The sequence below is a fragment of the Gymnodraco acuticeps genome, unplaced genomic scaffold, assembly GCF_902827175.1.
Source record: "Gymnodraco acuticeps unplaced genomic scaffold, fGymAcu1.1, whole genome shotgun sequence".
In the NCBI taxonomy this organism is placed as follows: Eukaryota; Metazoa; Chordata; class Actinopteri; order Perciformes; family Bathydraconidae; genus Gymnodraco; species Gymnodraco acuticeps.
The window spans coordinates 175,700-199,985 of record NW_022990916.1 but is presented as its reverse complement, the minus strand read 5'-3'; the positions used below and the strand labels follow the sequence as shown (position 1 = coordinate 199,985).

At 41.5% G+C, this 24,286-nt stretch overlaps 1 protein-coding gene across 1 annotated transcript in view; it reads left to right on the top strand.

The window, feature by feature from the left end:
* The window catches only part of LOC117558005 (NT-3 growth factor receptor-like), a gene marked incomplete at its 5' end in the record, with an annotated part of 43,755 nt that extends 21,591 nt beyond the window's left edge, over window positions 1-22,164 (top strand). The window contains 8 exons of the mRNA XM_034233964.1: window positions 2,827-2,981; window positions 4,110-4,252; window positions 6,704-6,845; window positions 14,092-14,391; window positions 14,990-15,004; window positions 19,553-19,602; window positions 21,568-21,699; window positions 22,123-22,164. Of these exons, the coding sequence (XP_034089855.1) occupies window positions 2,827-2,981; window positions 4,110-4,252; window positions 6,704-6,845; window positions 14,092-14,391; window positions 14,990-15,004; window positions 19,553-19,602; window positions 21,568-21,699; window positions 22,123-22,164 (979 nt within the window). The remainder of the gene's footprint in view (window positions 1-2,826; window positions 2,982-4,109; window positions 4,253-6,703; window positions 6,846-14,091; window positions 14,392-14,989; window positions 15,005-19,552; window positions 19,603-21,567; window positions 21,700-22,122) is intronic.
* Window positions 22,165-24,286: the final 2,122 nt, after the last annotated feature.

Below are 24,286 nucleotides of genomic sequence, written 5' to 3'. Positions count from 1 at the left end.
TCATGCAGAGCAGCACCACTTTACACAAGGACAAAACGGGTTGTATCAGCTACTTTTCTCTCGCGTATAGCCCGTTCATTCACACGAGGCCGACACGTAAACGCGGAAACGGACCCCGCAAACGATAACGGGTCCCAAGGTGGATAGATTTGCAAACGGAACGCTCTGGGGGGTCAAACGGATCCGTGTAATCGCCTGAGAGGTGGATGTTTTTCATCTGCTGGTGGACTACCGGAGAGATTTACAGCAGGAGCACACGCCGTCCACCGCGGAGAATAAACAGAAGGGCAACCATGGCAACCACGTCTTCTTCGCTGCTTTTGGTGTATTTTGTGGCGGCAGCAGCGCCACTTACAGGCCCGGCATATGTACTACAGCGTTTCCAGCTGTCATGGCTGTTCTTATATATCTTTATCAGGTCTTCTCGACACCTCAAAGCTCACAAGCTACAAACTACCAGTCATTCACCCATTCACACACCTCATTCATGCAGAGCAGCACCACTTGCTCGAGGGAAGCACACACACATACACTCAGACAAACTCTCTCACACACTTACACACCGTTGGCCATCGGGAGCAACTCAGGGTTCAGTATCCCTATAATAACATGGATATAAGAATACTTCACCAAAACATTTCAAATTCTTTGAGTATTTGTTGGAGGTCTGAGAAGAAATATGTATTTGTTGTTTGTTTATTATAAATGTTGATGCGTCACCTGTTGGAGGAGAGGTCCATCTAAAAAATGCAAAATACCCAAAAGAGCTTTTCAGAGTTTTGTCAACAGCTTTTATCTTTTTTGTTTAGAGACACTTCAGACCATCTCTCTCTTCATCGTGACCTTATACCGCTGCATGCACAACCCCCCTTTTAAAAAAAAAAGTTTTGCAATAGAGAGGTGCACTGATGACATATTTTAGTAGTACAACCTGGAGGTTAGCATCACAAGGGCTCACACGACAAAAAGCTAATGGGATTTTTCCATTGGATTTTGGAATTTTGTGACAAATTCCATGTCTAACAAACGTTTATGATACTGATTACACGTTTTGTTCAGCAGGATGATCTCCACACATTAACACCACTTTATGATTTTTGAAGTAAAAAGCTAATGTTGGGCTATAAAGGAACTACAGCACGGTCACATGACTTCACGTCACCACCGCTAAGCTAAAGGCGGCTAATGTTTGGTTATAAAGGAACTACAGCACGGTCACATGACTTCACGTCACCACCGCTAAGCTAAAGGTGGCTAATGTTGGGCTATAAAGGAACTATAGCACGGTCACATGACTTCACGTCACCACCGCTAAGCTAAAGGCGGCTAATGTTGGGCTTTAAAGAAACTACAGCACGGTCACATGACTTCACGTCACCACCGCTAAGCTAAAGGCGGCTAATGTTGGGATATAAAGGAACTACAGCACGGTCACATGACTTCACGTCACCACTGCTAAGCTAAAGGTGGCTAATGTTGGGCTATAAAGGAACTACAGCACGGTCACATGACTTCACGTCACCACCGCTAAGCTAAAGGTGGCTAATGTTGGGCTATAAAGGAACTACAGCACGGTCACATGACTTCACGTCACCACCGCTAAGCTAAAGGTGGCTAATGTTGGGCTATAAAGGAACTACAGCACGGTCACATGACTTCACGTCACCACTGCTAAGCTAAAGGTGGCTAATGTTGGGCTATAAAGGAACTACAGCACGGTCACATGACTTCACATCACCGTCACATGACTTCACATCACCACCGCTAAGCTAAAGGCGGCTAATGTTGGGTTATAAAGGAACTACAGCACGGTCACATGACTTCACGTCACCACCGCTAAGCTAAAGGCGGCTAATGTTGGGTTATAAAGGAACTACAGCACGGTCACATGACTTCACGTCACCACTGCTAAGCTAAAGGTGGCTAATGTTGGGCTATAAAGGAACTACAGCACGGTCACATGACTTCACATCACCACCGCTAAGCTAAAGGTGGCTAATGTTGGGCTATAAAGGAACTACAGCACGGTCACATGACTTCACGTCACCACCGCTAAGCTAAAGGTGGCTAATGTTAGGCTATAAAGGAACTACAGCACGGTCACATGACTTCACGTCACCACTGCTAAGCTAAAGGTGGCTAATGTTAGGCTATAAAGGAACTACAGCACGGTCACATGACTTCACATCACCACCGCTAAGCTAAAGGTGGCTAATGTTAGGCTATAACGGAACTACAGCACGGTCACATGACTTCACATCACCACCGCTAAGCTAAAGGTGGCTAATGTTAGGCTATAAAGGAACTACAGCACGGTCACATGACTTCACGTCACCACCGCTAAGCTAAATGTGGCTAATGTTGGGATATAAAGGAACTACAGCACGGTCACATGACTTCACGTCACCACCGCTAAGCTAAAGGTGGCTAATGTTGGGCTATAAAGGAACTACAGCACGGTCACATGACTTCACGTCACCACCGCTAAGCTAAATGTGGCTAATGTTGGGCATGATGACATTTTGTTGTCCCGTTTAGACACTTTTTAGCATCCACCGTTTTTGTATTCACCAGTGGATGCACTGGATGTGTATTTTGTAACTTGTGTATTTAAAATGTTATCGTAACTATTATATGCATGCTTCTAAATTAACAAAAAACTATCTTTGTCTCTTTACTTTTGCTGTAACAGTTTTTCTGTTATTTATCATGCAATATTTCCCCAGATATTTCTGTGACATTAACACAGATGTTGCGTTACGTCCGCACCAATCAGACTGGTTTCACCTCCTTGTTTATCGTGCTGTTCCCTCGTTGTGTTTGCAGGCGCCTGGAGAGCGTGGTGTTTGAGTGCGGCTGTGACATCCGCTGGGTCCAGCTGTGGCAGCAGAGAGGAGACGCCGCGCTGCACACTCAGCAGCTGTACTGCAAGAACGGAGCCTCCAAGATACGCCTGCACAACATGTACATCCACAACTGTGGTAAGAGCAGGAGGAGGAGGAAGAGGATGAGGAAGATGAGGAGGGAGGAAGGGTGTGATCTGCATTTAAAAAAAGCTGGGAAGAGAAAAAGGAAGGAGGGAAACAAAGGAGATGGGCTGAAGGGAGCAGACAGGAAAAGCAGGAGATGGAAGGAAAGGGTTGAAGGTGGAATAGAAGAAAGAGGAGGAGGAGGAAGAGGAGAAAGAGGAGGTGTTACAGAGTTCAGAGGGTGAATCTGATGCGTTGATTCTGACAGAGGCTGTAGACTCTGCGGAATAATCTCCTGCTGGTGACTCATCCCTGTGACATCTAATATTTGCAGGAGTGTGTGTGTGTGTGTGTGTGTGTTTGGTGTAAGTGTGTGGCTCCTTTGTACTCATTTGGTTACATTAATGAAAAGTGATTAATTGATTTTGTGTGAAAGCATGTAGACCCAGGCGGCAACAGGTGTGTGTTAACATGAGCTTCCACTGTGTGTGTGTGTGTGTGTGTGTGTGTGTGTGTGTGTGTGTGTGTGTGTGTGTGTGTGTGTGTTGTGTGTGTGTGGTGTGTGTGTGTGTGTGTGTGTGTGTGTGTGTGTGTGTTGTGTGTGTGTGGTGTGTGTGTGTGTGTGTGTGTGTGTGTGTGTGTGTGTGTGTGTGTGTGTGTGTGTGTGTGTGTGTGTGTGTGTGTGTAGACAACAGTGAAATGTAACTAAGTACATTTACTGAAGTACTGTACATAACGTTTGGGTACTTGAGTATTAACTTATCCTGCTGCTTTTTACATCTACTGCATTTTGATTCAATATTGTACTTCAATTATCACTTGTACTAAAACTAGTACATTTTTACATACAAAATATGATATATGAATATATATATATATACTAAATCTACTCAGTGTTACACAAGGCATCTAAACATTACTCTACACTGATAAAAAACGAATTATTAATTATCACATCTTATTATATACGAGTATTGACATATTCTACAAAAGTATACCTGATCTCAGAACGTACTGCTCCTTTAACTGAACTAGAGGGAACGAGTGCTTCTTCCCTCTCTGTTTATGTATTTGTGTTAACATGCACTGTGTGTGTGTGTGTGTGTATGTGTGTGTCTGTGTGTCTGTGTGTGTTTTCAGACCTGCCAGAGATCAGTGTGAGCCACAGCAGTTTGTTGGTGATGGAGGGAGACAACGTGACGGTGAGCTGCAACGGATCGGGAGCGCCGCTGCCCGAAGTGGACTGGACCGTCAGCGATCTGCACTCCATCAACACACACCTGGTACACACACACACACACGCTCCATCAACACACTCCTGGTACACTCACACACACACACACACACACATATACACACACACACACACACACACACACACACACACACACACACACACACACACACACACACACACACACACACACTGCTATCAGTTAGCTTTTATGGATAAGCTACAAAATGACTGAATGAGTGGCAGTTCATGTAAATTATACCAAAATAACCTTTTATGTGACACATATATATTTAGTTTTTCAACAATTAGCACCATTTAAAAAAACTATTTTAGTAGAGTTTTTGTAGTAGAGTAAATACACACACACACACACACACACACACACACACACACACACACACACACACACACACACACACACACACACACACACACACACACACACACACATACATTGGAGGCTGATGTTAACACACCACCTGTGTCTACATACTTTCACCACAAATCAATGTATCCCTTTTTATTAATGTAACAGAATGAGGACAAATGTGCCACACACTCACACATACACACACATACACACACACACACACACCCCCACACATACACACGCACGCACACACACAAACATCTGTGAATTCACTGCAATGAGTTAGCTTTTATGGCTTAGCTACAAAATAACCTAGTGGCAGTTAATACAAATGACACCAAAATAACCTTGTATGTAACACTCTTCTCAACAATTAGCACCAGACTCATGTCATGTCATCAAAAGTAAATTGAAGCGTCCTCACATGTGATGAAGGGGCCCATCGTATCTGCTCTGTAGCGCTCTGATTAGCTGCAGATACAATACAAGCTTGTTTCATGAGACTGACAGTCCTGAGTTGAACCCACAGTGAGGCCCCGGGGACAAACAGCGCAGAACAGCAGGGTCTGAAACATTTCTCATCCGTGCTGCGGTGACTTTACAGAAGAAAGTCACCTCCGCCTCGGGCTGCATGTTTGAGGAGAGACACACTGGATCTCAGGAGTAAAGTGTAAGAGGGACTGAAGGAAAAGAAGGGAAGCATTGTGTTTTAAGGAGAAGAGTTCGTCAAAATATGTACAATTCTAATAACACTAGATCCCTGCAGTGGATACGTCCCACAGGTTCAGGGTCATATTATGTATTTGTACCCGTAGGTAGATTTGGTTTACAGATAAAAGACAAGGGATCCATTATGACACACATTTTAAAACACACAGACAACATCTCTCAAAGTACCCCCTGCTCCGTCACATCTAAAAACATTTAACATTCGTCAAAGCACCAGTACGAACATGAGCAATACAGAGAGTTAATAAGTAGATAAATGGACATTGCTACGATAGCACATGTGTAACACTGCAACATGGTGTGTACTCACTTTGTCATCAAATCAACATTACCAATCATTATTTATCAACATATTCTTATTGCACTGTGTATATTTTGAAATCACTAAATGTCAAACGTACAACACTCTTGCTGCATTTCTAATAAAGCTACTTCCCTGCAGTGAATGTACTCAAGATTCAAAGGCTTTATTGTCAAATTGCAATATCTATATCGTAGTTGTTGGCTCTTCTAACAGCACAGCATACAATATAATCAAGACACAGACAGAGAGAAAGACAAAGTGTGCAGGGAAATAAAAAATACATGAATTTCCGCAGGGAAATGTAATTTCTTAGGTGTCACATGTAATTTCTTAGGTGTCACATGTAATTTCTTAGGTGTCACATGTCATTTCTTAGGTGTCATGTAATTTCTTAGGTTCCACATGTAATTTCTTAGGTGTCACATGTAATTTCTTAGGTTCCACATGTAATTTCTTAGGTGTCACATGTAATTTCTTAGGTGTCACATGTAATTTCTTAGGTGTCACATGTAATTTCTTAGGTGTCACATGTAATTTCTTAGGTGTCACATGTCATTTCTTAGGTGTCACATGTAATTTCTTAGGTGTCACATGTAATTTCTTAGGTGTCACATGTCATTTCTTAGGTGTCACATGTCATTTCTTAGGTTCCACATGTAATTTCTTAGGTTCCACATGTCATTTCTTAGGTGTCACATGTCATTTCTTAGGTGTCACATGTAACATCATGGCTTTAACATGTAATCCCATGGGTTACACATGGAAATTGACATGGTCTTCACACCAAGAAGTTAAAAAACCACATGTGCTATGGTGGCCGACCAATGCCTAAAACATTTTCCTTTTTGAAAAACACGTTGAAGTTTCTAAAAAGACAACTATGCCAAAACACATGCAAATGAAGAAACAACTGAACGACACATGTGCAGCGTTTACTAAAAGCGCTGCATAAACAAAACATGTAAAACAGAAGGAGATGATTATATTATTCACTTTCTTTTGGGGGGTAATTGCATTAGTTTAGGCCCAGGAATATAACGATATACGCTCTATCCCTCACAATGACTCTCCGTCTGTGTCTCTTTCTCCTTCAGTCTAATGTGTACTGGCCGAACATCCACTCCATCAACCTGACTCTGTTCAACATCAGCCGGGAAGACAACAACTTCCAGCTGACGTGCATCGCAGAGAACGTGGTGGGAATGAGCAACTCCTCCATCCAGCTCAACGTGCAGTGTGAGTAACATGCATCTAATACAACGGGGGTAGAGGGGGGATGTGAAGGCTACGCTTAAGCTTGAATTGGACACATGGCTAATATCTTATAACACATATCTTAAAGGGGATCTATCATGCACTTTTTGATGTCTTGTATACATAAATATGTGTCCCCGGTGTGTCAGGAGACTCACAAAGTGTCAGAAAACAAAACCCTCTCTCTTTTCCTCCGTGCGCAAATCTCTAAAAACAGGGGAGCAATGGAGCTGATCCAGATTTGCCATCCGTGGGTCCACCATCCGATGACGTAAATGATTACGTCATCGGATGGTGGACCCACGGCCCTATCAGAAACGTTGCTATCAGAAACAATGCCCCACGTGTTTTGGATGTAATATGGTCTTTGTTTACATTAGCATTGCTAACACTCAGAGCTAACCTGTAACCTGTACTGGAGAGAATATGTGTAAAGAAGCAGGAAATATAAAAAGGAACTCACCTTGTGGTAAACCCGCAAGAAAAGAAGCATTTGAGCTCCATGCTGTTTCAGAAATAATCCCTGATGTGGTTTTGAACATGATATGGCGTTTCATTACCGCAGCATTTAGCTGAGAATCTACCGGGTCCCCCCATGAGCAGGCATAAGCTCCGCCCCCCTCTTTTTTCAGCACTTTAGTAACGGGGCTGATAACGGAGGGGTATGAGGCTAGAACGAGTGATCTGTTTGGTATTTGGAGCAAAACATTTCATAGACATGTTTTTTATATATTTGTATATATATGAGACCTATGCTATTGCCTACAAATAGCATGATAGGTGACCTTTAAATATACACTACAAGTAGACAGATTACCTGCTTGTACTCGGTTTACTTTATTGCCTTAATTTAAATACCAATGTGTCTTCCGATACAATATTTAGTATGATACTATTTTTACTTTGGTTTAACATCTTACAATCTGGTATGGACATGATTTCTGCAAGTCTAACAGTCAACTTATATAGTAAATATCAACACAACATGAATCATTTTACTCCAATCAAAAGCACTGAATTTAAAGGAAATACAAAAGTAGGTAACATTGTGTTCATCCGTTGTCTTCCATTATAAATATATATAACAACGTCAGGGAACATTGCGAAGAGGATCATTTGTGCCAATGCTCAATTGAGAGACATGGAGGATATCATTAATATTAAGTCAAAATATTCACACAAGAAAAAACTACTCTTCAAATGTTTGTATATCTTTGTTATTCAACTACTAGTGTGCAAAACACCTTCTCAAGGTCTTACATGTTTTCTAAAGTACTCAAATGTATCTTTAAGTAATGAAAATCAAGCAAGAAAGTTGTTTTCAATGTAACACTTCAAGGAAATTCATTAGCATACTAAGATATCCCTTATTTTGTAATAAACACATAGGGCAGCTGAGGCTAATGGGAATGTTTATAGATTAGCAAATAAAACCAGTACTGAACAAATGGAAATGAAGACATAATGATGGTGTCATTTTATTACAGTTCAAGGAGAACCTGAATGTGTGTAAATTCAAAGCCATTCATCCAAGAAACCATCACTAAATGTCGAATACTGTGTAACACACATAGTGCTGGAAAAAAGGAACGATATTTTGGTTTTGACCAAAGTGGAGGACAGGCAGAATAATATTGACTCCACTGGATCCTGTTGTCATGTTGTTTGCTGTTGATTTAATGTGTGGTCCGTGCGGATTAACCCAGGGATAAATGTAGTGTGAACATCTGTACTCACTAACAACCTCCATCAATCATCAATTCCACCTCCACAAGGTGTATAACATCTCAATTAACGGCCATTTATCTATATTAGATCTCTTACCGACCGTCCTTAAATGTAATCCAGATGATAATTAAATGTCCTCTTTAATGTTTTTTGCCAAGCGTAGTAATATTTAGTCATTTTGTAGAAGACAGTGTGGATTTGCAGCTGTTCTAATTAACATTTTGTGTCCAGTGAATGGAAGGTAAGCGGCATATTGATTGAGTCCTAAATCACCTAAGATTACCTCAAATCTATAACAATTTGCCGCATTATCCAATATTTGGATTATTATGTTGTGTGTGTTGGGTGTATGGAGATATTAAGAGTTTAGGTTTTTCTGCTCTCCTTTATGTTTCAACAGTCATGTCGATTATAATAGGCACGGTTGCCACTGAGTTTTCTGATTAATTTTGGAACGATCAGGCCGACAGCAGAGACCAATCCTGTAATTAATGTATTAAAACATCCTTATTTAGAATGCATCTGGTAGAAGCTAGAAGGCAACAACGCTGGCTTTCAATTGCACAAGATGCCTTTCATGGCAGCTTTGATGGACTGATGTTGTCGACTGAAATGCATCTTGTATTAATGACACGGACAGTCTAAGAGAATAATTTAAAAAGAGGGGGAAAAATATCCTTTTTCAAGTCGAACAGCCAAATTATGCAGGTACATTTAAAATGCTATGATGTGTTGCAAAGTTACAAATCTAATGAAATTGATGTAGCCAATTAGCAAGAATATACCCTCCAGCCCACATGAAAGCAAAGCCTTGATCTGAGTGGAAAAATCCCCTCAGCTATGGAGAAGCAATAATTTGGTAACCATCCGAATGTTCCTCTTAATATTCAGACCATCATTTACACTCGTACACTACATGTTATGTTAGATAAGTTTACCCCGTGGATCGGCCTTGGGCAGAAATGTGACGGACGGTGTTCAAAGCCAATATTTTATTAAAGGTGCCTGACATTTTTTTCTCTTTGTAGCAAGCATGCTGTTGTAGAGCACAATCTAGTATGAGAGTTTGCAATGCATCAGGCTGCAGGACACGGGGAACTTGCCGTCAATGCAAACCCTCCCCACTGAAGCACGGCAGCTAAAGAGCGTGCTAAAATGACAGATTGACTTTTGCAACATCTAGTCTTCAGGGCTTCATCTACACGGACACTCTACGGATGCACGTCTCCAGGCATTTTCTTCCATTATGTTGTCACTCTCTGCTGGTGCTGCAAATTAACTTATTAATTTTTCACCACATGCTTCGATGGTAATTACATTTCCTCCCCTGCGCAGCCTATTGTCTCTGGAAATGTCATAAAATAGCTTAAACTGCTGCTCTGATTAGGGAGTAATGTGATTGACAGCGAAATTACCAGCCGTCAAGAAACATTCCCTGCATTCAAAGATGAGTTTCTTTTTTTAGCGTAACTGTAATTATCCACAATGCAAATTCTGCAGAGCCATTGTTCTGCTGCTGCCTGGAACAAAGCAGCTCTACAGCATTGTGGACTCACACAACGTAGCATCCTCTTCTTTAGTCCTACTGTAAAGTCATGGTGTTGAACAGAAAAGATGGACAGGGGGACAACATTTTCCTAATTGGACAACTCATCCTCTGAGGCTTTTCGCCAGCATCCCAAATAATGATTTCATCCACCCCGAAGACAGTGTAAATTGTCATAAATTGACACATGCCAACAGTTTAATTTCTGCAAAAAGCATAAGATTCCAATAATTGTCATTTGGTGTTTATAGTTATATCTTATAAACTGCTTCGAGCTAGTTTTTTAAAAGTCAGACAGGTCATGATACCCTATCTATATTAACACATGTATCTGTATAAACATCTCCTTTAAACAACTGTATTTCTTCCCGCCAAAAATGCGATTTAACTTTACAAGATTCCATTTGAACACATCATCATAAAGGTATAACTGACTTTCACATTTACTAATTTATACTTAATAGAGCTAAAACGCATCATAAAGCAACTTATTTTAGCATTAGCTGTTAGCTCCATATAGCCAAGCAGGACTTTGCCACTAATTGGATGCTAACTTCTATGATGACTAGCTCTCTTGCCGATTCGAACATCGATTTCATTTTCTTACAATGTATCTCGGACAAATTAGGTTAGTTCAACGGAGAGTTAACTGCGTCCTTCCGGGTTCAACACAGAAGTTACGTTTGTCACATGCTATCTGCTGGCTTATTCATTTAAGGGTCAACCGTAACCCTTTGTCAACCTGCTTTTTAGCGTAGTCATTTTCACCCTTTGACATATCCGTGTGCTGCTTATTATGGGTTCAAATACTTTGGTTAAACTCATATGTGGCGTCTGTCTCATACTCTCCTGTCAACCAACGTAAGCCACATCTGATTGGAACATGGCATTTACATTATTCAACCAGTGTTAGATAACTTTGCACAACAAGCGCTTGTATTCCCATTGATCAAAGGCATGTAGTTATCAAAGCTTGTCATCCATATAAGCGCCACAAGGACACCATGTTGTTACAGACCAGTATGGAGCACAGTAATGACTCTGTATTGTATTGACTGATGCTTGGGTGACAGCCACGCTGAGGAGAAAATGGATAGGTCCCCAACTGTCCATCAAGAAGAGAATTTCATTATTTCCTCTTTTTCTCTCTCTCCCAGTCTTTTTGTTGCTCAGCCATATACCGCCCTCCTGCCAGTCGTCTCCGTCCTCGCTCTTTCTTTCCCATCATCTCTATCCAGTCTTCTTTGTTCCCTGCTCACACAATCACAGCTCTGCAAAACGCCCCCACACTAGCAGCTCCACACACGCTCTTGCCTTAGCCTTTAGTGCAATTGAATGACTTCTTTGTCACTATTGTCTAGCAGGAACAATTTCACCAAAGTAATTTATGAAATAACAGCTTCCAAAACACAACTGAATACTGCATTCATCTTAATACCGGACAATATCTTGGTATGAAAACATGAGCTACCCTTTGCACGACAATTTACAACTCTTTTTATATATAACCAGGTTTTGATAATGTAAATAAAGTGTAGTCTTTACAATTATGATGGCTTTATGCCAGGAAATAACTAGTTCATAAGACTTGTTGTCACACCACATCAGATGTATTTCTGTTTTTAACTCCCAAATTGTCCAAATGGGCCATCAACTAAAAAAAGGCTCTAAAGGACGTCAACAATTTGGTCAGGAGTTTGTACTGCACAAGTACAATATCAGCTAAGACAGACACTGCGTTATTTTCGTTATTTGTTTTTTCTACACATGGCAGTTATTTTAAAACAAAACATGTACACTCTTTTTGTAGGAAAGGAGAAGACACTCTTAAAATCTAACCATAAAAACGTAAAATCAAAAGCAATGTTCTGTCAATCACAGTTGCTTACAAAGATCTACAGAAACATAAAACCAGAACACAATCAAAAGTAATCTCCATACTGTCTGATTACGCTTTCTTAATAATACATTTTCTTAAACACAAGGATGTATACAGCCCTTTAAATCTCACGGTAAAGACTGAGGTATCTTGATCTGTTACATTGATTGTCATTATTTTCTGTGTAGACATTCTTGGTCCCTAGAGGATGAATCATAAAGCCTTGGGTGATTACCTGACCCTTTTTTTGCTGTCAAAGTTTTACCTTATTCAGCAAATATCTGACATCTGCCTTTTGGTACAACATGTTTACAGACATTCATGTCACCCAGAGGATGAGCCCTTCAGACTTGAGTGATCTCCTTAATGTTTGTATCTAACGCTACATTGAGGGTTGTGGCTTTGAAATGTCACTATATTCATCGGGTGGATTGCATTTAAATCAGCTTCAAATCTGCATGTCCTCCTCAGGAAGACATGCAACACCCACTGAGGTCAGAAATGGTGTACTGTTTTTCATATAATGGGACATGTGAGGCTCGGAGGCTACAAACAAAAGGTTGTGTGTGTGTGTGTGTGTGTGTGTGTGTGTGTGTGTGTGTGTGTGTGTGTGTGTGTGTGTGTGTGTGTGTGTGTGTGTGTGTGTGTGTGTGTGTGTGTGTGTGTGTGGTGTGTGTTGTGTGTGTGTGTGTGTGTGTGTGTTGTGTGTGTGTGTGTGTGTGTGTGTGTGTGTGTGTGTGTGTTGTGTTGTGTAATTGGTTAATGCACCTCAGCACTAATCTAAGCGTCTTTGGGTTCAAGAAAAGGGCTATAGAAATAAAATGTATTATTATTATTAATCCCTGATTCAAAGTATAATTAGGAAACGTGTATAGTACATGTTATTTGACGCATTGCATGAAACTACAGAAGGGTATTCACAAGGGAAGCTGCAGGATTGTCTGAATAACAACACATGATCTAGCGAAAAGGATTGCTCTCGCATGCCTATAGAAATCGCAGCCTAGCGAGAGGAGGAATGAAGAACAGACACACAGCGAGGCTGTCAGGTAGTACTGCCTGCCAAATATTTAGTTTTGATGATGTAGCTGCAAAAGTGAATCATTGCACAGACAAATCAGTGCATGAATTGTTTATGAATTGAAGTGATAAATTGCCTTTCAGCTTGGCGGTGTTGTAGATTCAGATGTGTGCTGCTGCACGTCAGCAAAGACATGCGCTCGTTCATTTGAAGAGATTCCTTCTGTCTATCTCGAGCAAGAGGAGTCCCTCGTTCTGTTTGTTTCCCTCACTGTCTCACGTCCTGCGGCAATATGTAAAACACAGTAAAAGGCTCATTGCCACTCCCAGGCAAGAAACCTGCCTACTAAATGTCAAGCTCTCCAGAACCATCTGAGCAGCTTTAGGTTTAGTTCGCTGTTGCATTTTGTGGTGCACTTTAGGCCAGTTTTAATCAGCCCAGGGGTTGTGAAACTTTCTCTACGTCTAAAGGACTTTGTTATACTTCCAATGACGTAAAACACAAAATAATTGAGACAACATTTACAATTTCTGGGTCATGAAATACTCATTCTGCCCTTTGCCTCATGCTATGGAGCTCTAAGCAAGGGAAGGCACGTTTCTTTATCCAGCACCTTTCAACACAAGGCAGTTCAAAGTGCTTTACAAACATGAAAGACATTAAGAGCATTAAGAAGTAATGCAGTTGAAACACATTATAAAATGGCATTTAAAAACAGTCGTTACAAAGCAAAGATAATAAAATAAACCTTAAATAAGAATATTAATCTTTGGCCTTCAAGCCATTTTCTTTTCAATTCCCAGAATTTAGGATATTTAAACCAAGACTTTCCCGCTTTAATACAAGTTGCAGTTCAAATTGTCTGTTTGTTTATTTGTTTTTTCAGTATTGTTGACCCTGGAAGAATGGTCTCTTTTACTCCCTTTATTGTACATGTGAGGGTCTATGTATGTATGCTTTCTGTGTTTGACAATGTCACAAATAAATAAAAAAGATCATACTTAAAAATATATCTATATCTCAAGTTAAAGATTTGGTTCCTTTTTCCCTGCAGTTCCTCCACTCATCGTGAGACTGGCAGAGCCCGAGAAGCGCCACGACACCTGCATCGAGTTCACGGTGCGGGGCTACCCACACCCGAGGCTGCGCTGGTTCTACAAGAAAAAGGAGATTGTTGAGAACGATTACATCCGCACTGAGCTGGACTTCTACCAGGACTATCTGGAGGGTTGTCTGATCTTCAAGAACCCGACGCACCTCAACAATGGAAACTACACTCTCGAAGCCAGCAACCGTTTGGGAACGGTCACCAAGTCGGTGAATGGTCGCTTCCTCTTTGCCCCGGATATAGAGGGTGAGTGGATCATTTCTTTCTGGTAGCTGTTCCTAACTGTGCCTTTGTTTGATGAGTTATGCAATGTTGGCATCTGGCAGCACTGATGTCCCCGTCACCACAATTGAGAGTTTACTCCAGAGTAAAATGTCATTTATACGAGGGCTATTAACACTATTTATATTCACAGGAGAAAAAGAAGAAATACGGCCAAGTGGCTGCCTGATTCCCACCAGAGTTAGCATGGCCCACCTTTTCAAACAAACCTCATTATCGGAACAAGTCTTTGACTAGTTGAATTTCTCGTTTAAAACTACCTGTTTTATGAATTGCAGGTTCTGTCCTTGGTGTAAAAAACTATTGGGAGCTTTTAGTTTTTATTAAAACTCCCTCCTAGGGGGCAGGTTGTGGAAGTGATCCCTGCCGGCTGGATTGCAGCCAGGGTTCATCCACAGTTCAGTCAGGTAGATTGTTCACTTGCAGTTCATTCTGAGTGCACAGGGAGGGGAAATAAACCCACAAAGACTGGCAAATTTCTCCCCATGGTCAATATTCCAAGGTTAATACCTTGTGTCAATTTATTGGCAAAGCGTGACTTTCCTTGTCTTCTCTTTTGCAGATGTAGTGGAAATAGGTGAGTGCTTCTGTTCTGGAAATTCAACCCTCTCCTATCATTTGGTTTTGTTCTTTTACTACCTGTTTGTTTGATGTCAGCGTGCACACACACACACACACACACACACACACACACACACACACACACACACACACACACACACACACACACACACACACACACACACACACACACACACACACACACACACACATTACATACTGTTGGACGTTCACTGCTGAGATGGTAACCATGTAGAAATGTGTTCACTGTGTTGCAGTCCATAAACAAAGCGTTTGAGCATCTGGACCTTTATAGGGATAAATGTTTATCATAGTATTTATACGTAATGCTATTCATATGCAGCGTGAGTCATTCATCTTGGATGGTATCTATGTTCCCAGGGTCTTACAGTATTTCCCAAGCCCAAATGACTTTTTCCCTACGTCAGTGTATGTCGTCCATATGATGAATTCCCCTTTAGGATACAGATGTTATAGGTCTACTCCCCACAGACAACCTCAAATGTGTAGGAAAGACAGTTTTCACAGTTGTTGACAATATACGTAACCATTCAAGCTGAATTTGAAAAACACCCATCTGCCTTTGTTCTTTTGCAATTTGGTCTGAAATAGACTCTGGGAACAAATGGATGACCCCACTTGAATCACCCCTGACTGTCAAGAGACTGAAACTGGCAATCTCAGAGTCAATAAAACTGATCTGTAAAGCATGGGGGCTTAGGGTTTCCAAAATCCACCAGACACTGGCTTTTATTTTATGGCGGAGATTTGTTGGTTCAGATGATGCTTCAGTGTTGCCCTGCTTCACGCTCATCAGTTCTCCACACTCTCTTAGTGAGGTGACCTGAACCACCTGCAGTTTGCTGGTTGGTAACTTGAGCTGGGATTTTATGCTTTAATCAAACCTTCCCTAAGCCCTTCTCCGTTAGTTACTGTTGGTGTAGCTCTCAGTAACTGTGCAATGAATACAGCCAAAGGCCAACTAGTGTGTACGTACTGAGTAAGAGGAAATCATTTTTCTACACCAGCAGGTGATTGTGGTCTTTTGCGGTCTATGGTGGTCTTTGGCTATCTTTGGTGGTTTTTGGTGGTCTTTGGCGGTCTTTGGCGGTCTTTGGCTGTCTTTGGCCGTCTTTGGCCGTCTTTGGTAGTCTTTGGCTGTCTTTAGTGGTCTTTGATCGTCTTTGGCTGTCTTTGGCTGTCTTTGGCTGTCTTTGGCTGTCTTTAGTGGTCGTTGATCGTCTTTGGCTGTCTTTGGCTGTCTGTGGCTGTCTTTGGCTGTCTTTAGTGGTCTTTGATCGTCTTTGATCGTCTTTGGCGGTCTTTGGCGGTCTTTGGCTGTCTTTGGCGGTCTTTTGCGGTCTATGGTGGTCTTTGGCCGTCTTTGGCCGTCTTTGGCCGTCTTTGGCCGTCTTTGGCTGTCTTTAGTGGTCTTTGATCGTCTTTGATCGTCTTTGGCCGTCTTTGGCCGTCTTTGGCTGTCTTTAGTGGTCTTTGATCGTCTTTGGCTGTCTTTGGCTGTCTGTGGCTGTCTTTGGCTGTCTTTAGTGGTCTTTGATCGTCTTTGATCGTCTTTGGCGGTCTTTGGCTGTCTGTGGCTGTCTTTGGCTGACTTTGGCGGTCTTTGGCATTCTGTGGCTGTCTGTGGCTGACTGTGGCTGTCATTGGCTGTCTTTGATCGTCTTTGGCGGTCTTTGGCGGTCTTTGGCTGCCTTTGATGGTCTTTGGCGGTCTGTGGCTGACTTTGGCTGTCATTGGCTGTCTTTAGTGGTCTTTGATCGTCTTTGGCGGTCTTTGGCTGTCTTTAGTGGTCTTTGGCGGTCTTTGGCTGTCTTTGGCTGTCTTTAGTGGTCTTTGATCATCTTTGGCGGTCTTTGGCTGTATGTGGCTGTCTGTGGCTGACTTTGGCGGTCTTTGGCGGCCGATCCCAGCTCCTCCAGTCTAGCTCTAGTTGACATGTTGATGTATACTCATGCAAGATACCTAACCCCAAGTGTGGCACATTGCACTGTATGAATGAGGTGTGAATGGGTGAATGATGACTTGTATATGTAAAGCGATTTGAGACGTCGTAAAGACTGGATAAAGCGCTCCAATAATACAGTGCATTTACAATTTACCCACGTCACTCTCTCTTCACTCCGGATGGCCATCGTCACCTGTTTATCAAAATCTGATGAGATCATTATTATAAGCTAGAAGAGCCTGTGTGTGCCGTGTCTCATCCTAATCATCTGCTGTATTATCATGTTAACTGTGCTTCTTGAGTAAATGTACTTACTTTCTTAACACCACTCCCTGCTCTTAAATCATGCAAATCATGTGGTATATGCCCAAGAAATCTCTCGTTTCAAATAATTGTCTTTAATGCGGATTCTTTCCTTAACTTAGCGTGCATAATACTAGCCTCTAACTAATCAGCCATAGTGGAAACAAGCTAGTTTCCCTGCCCGTTAGCTGTTGATGTGTCTCTGTTGGTGAAGCGGCAAGTGCAGTCATATTGCTGGAAAGATGCCACGGCCTCTCTTTTCTGCATCGTAAATCTCCTGTGTGTGATGTGTGGTTTGGCCTCAGGCTGTTGTGGCAACCTCACATTTGACGGCTTAAACTAAGTGGGCTGTTCTGATCTCTGACCTTCATCGCAGTCTTCTTCCATCTCCATATGAGGCCATTCTTTCTAATCAGCGGCTCATTATAATATGGCCAACTTGCCGGGATAGAGACGGATGGACGGAGACTCTGCAGCGGGCATGGGGTTTATTTATTTCCCCAGACATGTGCATGCACACCTGCACAGCTTGTGAGTGAGGCAGGTGAGGAAGAGGTGTTCAGTGAGAAACATTAAAGTGGAGGTGTGTGAGGGAGTTCATCCGGAGAGGGGAGAGTGACAGGCTGACTGATACTAATACTGCTGAGGGGAGAGGAGGGCAGAGGGAGGGATGAAGGCTGCGAGGGAGGGACACAGCCATGGTAGTTAGAGCCCACACACTCACACACTTTAGTGTAATGTGTGTGTCTGAGCCAGTGGCAGCCAGTCTACCATGTGGCCATTAATTTGCCCACAATTACTCTCTGATGTCCTGGCTGCAGGCCTCAGACTGGAGTTTCCCTGACACCAGTTCATTTAGTTTCATGGCTCTGTCCTCTCCTCCTTGCACTCCTCACACCTCTGTTTGCCAAAAACGCTTTTTTAGAGGTGTGAAATGTAGCGTTTTAACATTAACTAATTGATTTAATGTCGATAAATTAATATTACTACACCAGAGATCTGCAACCATGTCCAGCAGGTCCAACTTCTGTCTGAACTTGTTGGTTCTATCACTTTTTTATGTGGATGTCCAATTTTAATTACTTACACTTCATTTAACATTTGCTGCTCTTGTCTGTTTGAACTTCTTTCCTGTTTTTCTGCTTGTATAATTGTATAATTCTACACCACCTTATTTTAATTATTCCCCATGTGTATGTAAAAGCATGAGCATGCATTTGTGCACAAACACGATCTCAATGTCTTTCCTGTTCCTTTTATTCTTGAGTCAGGATAAAACCGTAAGACTATTTCATGCTTTATTAGGAACCAAGGACTGAGGTGTGCTTTGAATGCTGTCCATGCTTGTCAATAAAAGCCTTTTATCAGCCTCTACACATAGAAATGCACAGTTCATCGACATGTTATCACATTGTCTCAAGCCTTTATGGTTTACGCCAATCTCCTTCCTAGAGGGGGGGCGACTTCTCCACATCGAGAGATTCAACATTTATTCACTACTCAGAAAAACATGAGGGCGAGTGCTCCTATTGTCAAGAGTTTATATGAGACGAAGGACACAGGAGTATGGAAATCCCAATGGAATATGTTAGACTAGCAAGGAGATTTGGCTTTGTGCAGATACTGAAAATAAATCTAGAGACCTCTGCATGATGTATTCCTCGGATGGGCTTACTTCCCAAAGTTGGAAACGATTCAAAATGAGTTTCATTATATTTTGATACGTTCATAAGGATTCAATCCTGGTGAGAAGGCAACACAATAGCCATCTTGCATTTTAGAGCTCAAATTGTTTATTCTAAGGCTGAACAAATGATATCAAAATCGTTGTAATGACTGCTAAGATATTCTAATATTTCTTCAATCTTTTCAGGCGGAATATTAGTTTGAGACACAAAAAATGTGCACCCTTTAATTCCATTTCATCTATTGCAAAAGCTACAGCTTTCCACCATGAAACTCAGACACACTGTTTCTCTGTCATCCTGCTAACAAACAAACAAAAAGCAGGGCAAATAAACCAAGCCCTTAAAGGCTACACAGAGTAAAGGTTTCTCACACTTAAATACGGTGAGAAAAGGGGCACAAACGGCTTCTCCACTGGATTAGTAGACAGAAATAAAACGTTGTCCCAGTCCACAGAAAACACAGCACTTTCAAAAATCCTACAAAAAGTGTAAAATACTGTGAATCAGTGTGGGAATAAACCACAGCACCACAGCCATTAGAGGTTGATTCTCAGCAGCTGATGCGTTGTGTGTCTTTGTGTTGCAGTGCCGCCGTCAGATGGAGATGCGGGCCGACCAGATGAAGACACATTTGGGGTGAGTTTTCTTCATAATGATGTTGACGAAACAGCTGCTAAAGATGTTGCCCCCGGACTCACAGAGGAATCTAAACAGCGCTGTATTTGTCAGAGCAAACTCGTAGGGGTTTGTTCGACATGCAGCGCCGAGGCACAAAGACTACAACACGACAAACGATGTAAACGTCACTTCTCAAAGTCGTATGTGATGATGGCGACGCGCTAATGCAGTGTGTGGTGCTGGAATAATGCAAGGGATTCTGTGCAGTAATTTATTCCACTGTACTTCAGCAGAAACAGGCCTATGGTTAATGGGCTTTTTAATGGCATCTTGACTTGATTAATAACACTGATAACGGCCTGTTTCTACGGTGAAAAAGTAAGCAGCTTAGCGTAGAACTTGATACACATGGTTAAATTAACCCTTTGCACTGCGCTAAGTGTGAAGGACATTCATTTAGCAATACACTGAACCACAATAAGAGGCTGCTGCAGACTGAACACTGATGTCTTTTATATATACTGAAGGTTTTAAAGAAGACACGTGATGCTCAATTGTATTTTGTGTCTCTACTGTGACATGTCTCCTTGCTTTAATGTTCAAAAAGCTCTTTATTGTTCTCATACTGTCTGTGCTGCAGCACCTCTTTTCACCCTCTGTCTGAAACCAGAGCCCAGTCTGCTCTGATTGGTTAGCTGGCCGGCTCTGTTGTGATTGGTCAACTGCTTAGAGATGTCCCGCCCCTAAGCCTATCAGATACAATGTGTTGGAGCGCCTTTGCAGACCATTAAAATGCACACAATGATAGAACACACTGAAGGAAAGGGAAAACCCCAAATAGCATAATAAGGCCTTTAATGAGGATTGACAAAACTGAGAAATATGTCAACGCTGCCGCCACAATACATTCTTTACCCCAGCCATTCCTATATTATACTATACGCTTCCCAGGCCCTGCAGTAAGCTTCTTTATCTAGAGATGAGCCGTTTTTATGGTATTTTGGTCAAAAAAATCTTGTATAATGACCAGATGTAGCATGACATTGTGTCTCTTCTGGCTGGCACACTTTATCTCTGTGGCTTTGCATGCAGAGTGCACTGGGCCGGTGGTATCCGCTATTGGCAGACAGTCAGTCCTTCATGTATATGTTATGTGACTGTGTTTGGCAGAGATATGTGTACATTTTTGGATGTATTTCAATCAATGCAAACACTATACAGATAGCTTCATCATTTAACAATAAAGTATATATTTCAATACAGCCCCATGCAAAACCAATCTACAATATAAAGACATCCATCCAAACTTGTCCATAAACACTTTTCTTCCCAGGCTTTTTGACTTCTACCAGCGAGAACAAGCAAATAAAGCTAATTAAGAATGTTGTAATTGATTTCCTTTTCAATTTGATTAAAAACCAAAGATGTATTGGATTATCTAACAATGCATTAAACATTAGAACGGGCCATGCTGTTAATGATGATAACAAGCTAACTATTGTCTTTATTTTCATTATTTATTAAGAAATAAGATCGGAATTAGAAATATTTGATCTATTTTACAGCAGGGAATGTTTACAGTGTTACAGCAAAGAGATATCATAAATAGACTAACATTTAGATAATGAGCGACACACATGAATTGAATAAGCACTCCCATTCATCCAAATTAGGAACATTTCACTCATTTGGTTACTGGTTGCAATGATGTTGTTGAGCAAGGTTTTAAAATGGCGCTTTGATTTCCACTCTGACGGTAAGTCTGTCTGCAGATGAGGCTCATATTTAAATGACCACCTCTCAACTGGAACACATCGCAGCTTAGACAGGTGTTGAACTTTTGTTTCTGCCCAGACTGCTGTAATATAGGAGAAACAGTAGTCTTGTGGATTAAACTCTGATTTGCATTGTTTAAGGTGATCAGAAGTCTGGAGAGGATTATGATGTGAACACAGAGTGACTCAGCGGTTTCTTTTATCTCAGGTTTCCATCGCTGTGGGTTTGGCGGGCTTCGCTTGTGTCCTCCTCCTCGTCCTTTTTGTTCTCATCAACAAATACGGCCGTCGCTCCAAATTCGGTATGAAAGGTAAGTCTACACCAACAGACAGGCGGACGGTTCTTTTTGGTTTCTCTCCTTTCTGCCAGTTGCATCATTGTGCAGCATCCATTCCCCCAGCTAATCTTCTTTTCAAAACCTTTGTTCATCTGAAAATCTACACATGCAGACAGTACTTTTTACTGCATGTGTCGTTTGGAAAAAGAAGAAGAAGGTTATTAATGGTCCTGCAGATTGTTGCACTGGAGTTGTGTGTTCCTGCATGTTGTTAAGTTATAGACAGCTGGATCAATACTAAAGGGCAGTGTGCATGCAAACCAGGCCTGTATACTGTACATACTCTCTCTCACTTTCACCGTGTCTGCAATGTGAAGGGATCTGGAATTCATTAGCGGACTCGGCGCTGTCGATCATGCTGAGAAATTCAATAGGATTAACATGGCTTCTGTGCATGCTGAGCTTTCATTTTGTGTCAACTCCAGGTTTTTGCTTGTGTGTCTGGCGTTGGCGTGGTGGATCAGTGAAAAGGAGTCGTGGTGTTGATCTAGGAACAGAGAGAGAGAAGAAAGGAGAGGACGGCAGTGGCTCAGGTTCCTGTGGTTCACGATCAAGTGTTCACCCAACTGCAGCTCTTATCAGTTGGCAGGCAGAGTAGTGGACATTTGCTCGTGGTTGGTGGTGTGTGTGTGCATTTATCACAAAAAACACACCCTTTTGTCCCTTTTTATAACAGGGTGCATGGATTCCTCTGATCCTACCACATCTAAGTTTTCAATTTCGAGCATTTGTCACTTTCTTCTCCTTAGTGTCACTTTGACCAAATACAACACATTCTCACTCCCAACTCGTCCTATAGTGACGTTATGAGCTGCTCCGACCCTCGGTCCTGACGGACTCCAAAAGTCCGACATTATACAATCAAACAAATAAATAAACACAAGGATAATTGTGTGTTATTGTTGAGTAAATAACAGATTCTAATTAGAAGGAAAAACGGTGAAACAATACAGATTTCAGTTTTCTGAGCCCCTACTCTCCCCCTAACTGACGGCAACACAAGTCTGACATTATACAATTAAAATAAAGAAGTAAACACAATAAGTGTGGCTTGATATTGAGTAAGAAAAAGGTTGATAAACGCTGTGAGAATGGATCTGCGGAAAGCATTTCTCCGCGATCCCAACTCGTCTATTACCAACGTTCAGGGAGTTCAATGCAAGTCAATGGGACTCCCTGATAGTTTAAACTCAACGCTAAAGAGTTTCCCACTGCGTTAGAAAGAGACGCCAAGGGATCCTGACATAACGTCACTATAGGACGAGTTGGGAGTGAGCATGTGTTGCCCAATACCACAAACCACGCATGTTTCTAATTTCATCCCGTAAGCATGGTGTAAAGCAGCATTAGCCGCTTCCCTTAATTAACTACTTTACAGGATTAGCGTTAGTAACTCACCTCGGTAAAGAAGTCTCTGTGTGATTATTTAGGGCCAGGCAATTATTCCGTTGGCCTAATGCTGGCTCTAATGAAGGCAGAGGTTTATAGTTAATGAGGCTTTACAGACGTGTTTGTCATGTAATGGCAAATCGTGAATTTAAGCCGTGCTAACAAACTGCTTCGACACACAGAAGCCAAAGTCTCAAACCGTGATGGAAACAGGAGACAATAAATGCAAGATGTTGGGAGACAGAGATCACAGGGAGGAGACACACCGTGACATGAAGGCAATTTGACTATTCGTGTTTACTGTCAAAGATTGAATTGGTGTCACAGAGCTTGCTAATGATGCGTCTCCGTTATGCTAACATTCATATTCCTTTTTATGTAAAGCAACGTTTTATGCCGATTACAGTGCGTTTTGAACACAACAAATTGGTTGGATCTCTTTTAAATCCAACCGCAACCAGAATCTGTGTTAAAGATCTTCCTTATTTGTACATCTGCTTTCTTTCTTTTTTAAAGCACAGCATCATATTGCTGGTATCGACCTGTTCATCACGAGGTCGCCACGCCCTAGAGCCAGCTATTTTACTTTAACATCGTAGTGTATTATGTTCGTAACCTGTATTTAAATCAGGCTTTATAATTATTTGAGTGACCGATATCATGTAAGTGTATTTCAAGTGTACTATGTATTAATTTATTGAGCTGTACTTAAATCAGGTTTTAAAATGGTTTGACTGATAGAGATCATGCAATGTTATTAATTGTTTATTGATTGTTATGAACCTGCCTGAGGACCACAGATGGAAATGAGCTATTAGCTATAATCTGGCATATTGCATCTCTTCTCTCTTTGCTGAGATTCATGTTTTTGTTTTTCCTTCTATAAATACATACATATATATATATATATAGGTGTAGTGATATATCTATATATATATCTATATATAGGTACATCTAGTGATTAATACCAGGAAATCATCAGGGAAATGTTGAGAAGGCATGTTTTTGATAGACTTCAATACAACCAGGATTAATTTGCTGCCAGTGGAGAGCCACTTGATGGAAAACAGGTTTAGGCTAGCGTAATGAGACGACAAGCAATCAAGACAATACATTGATCAGGTACATGTTAGACATCAGTATGTGAGAAGTAAGGGTCCTTTTCTCATAGACTTCTAGACACATACGCTTTGCAACAGG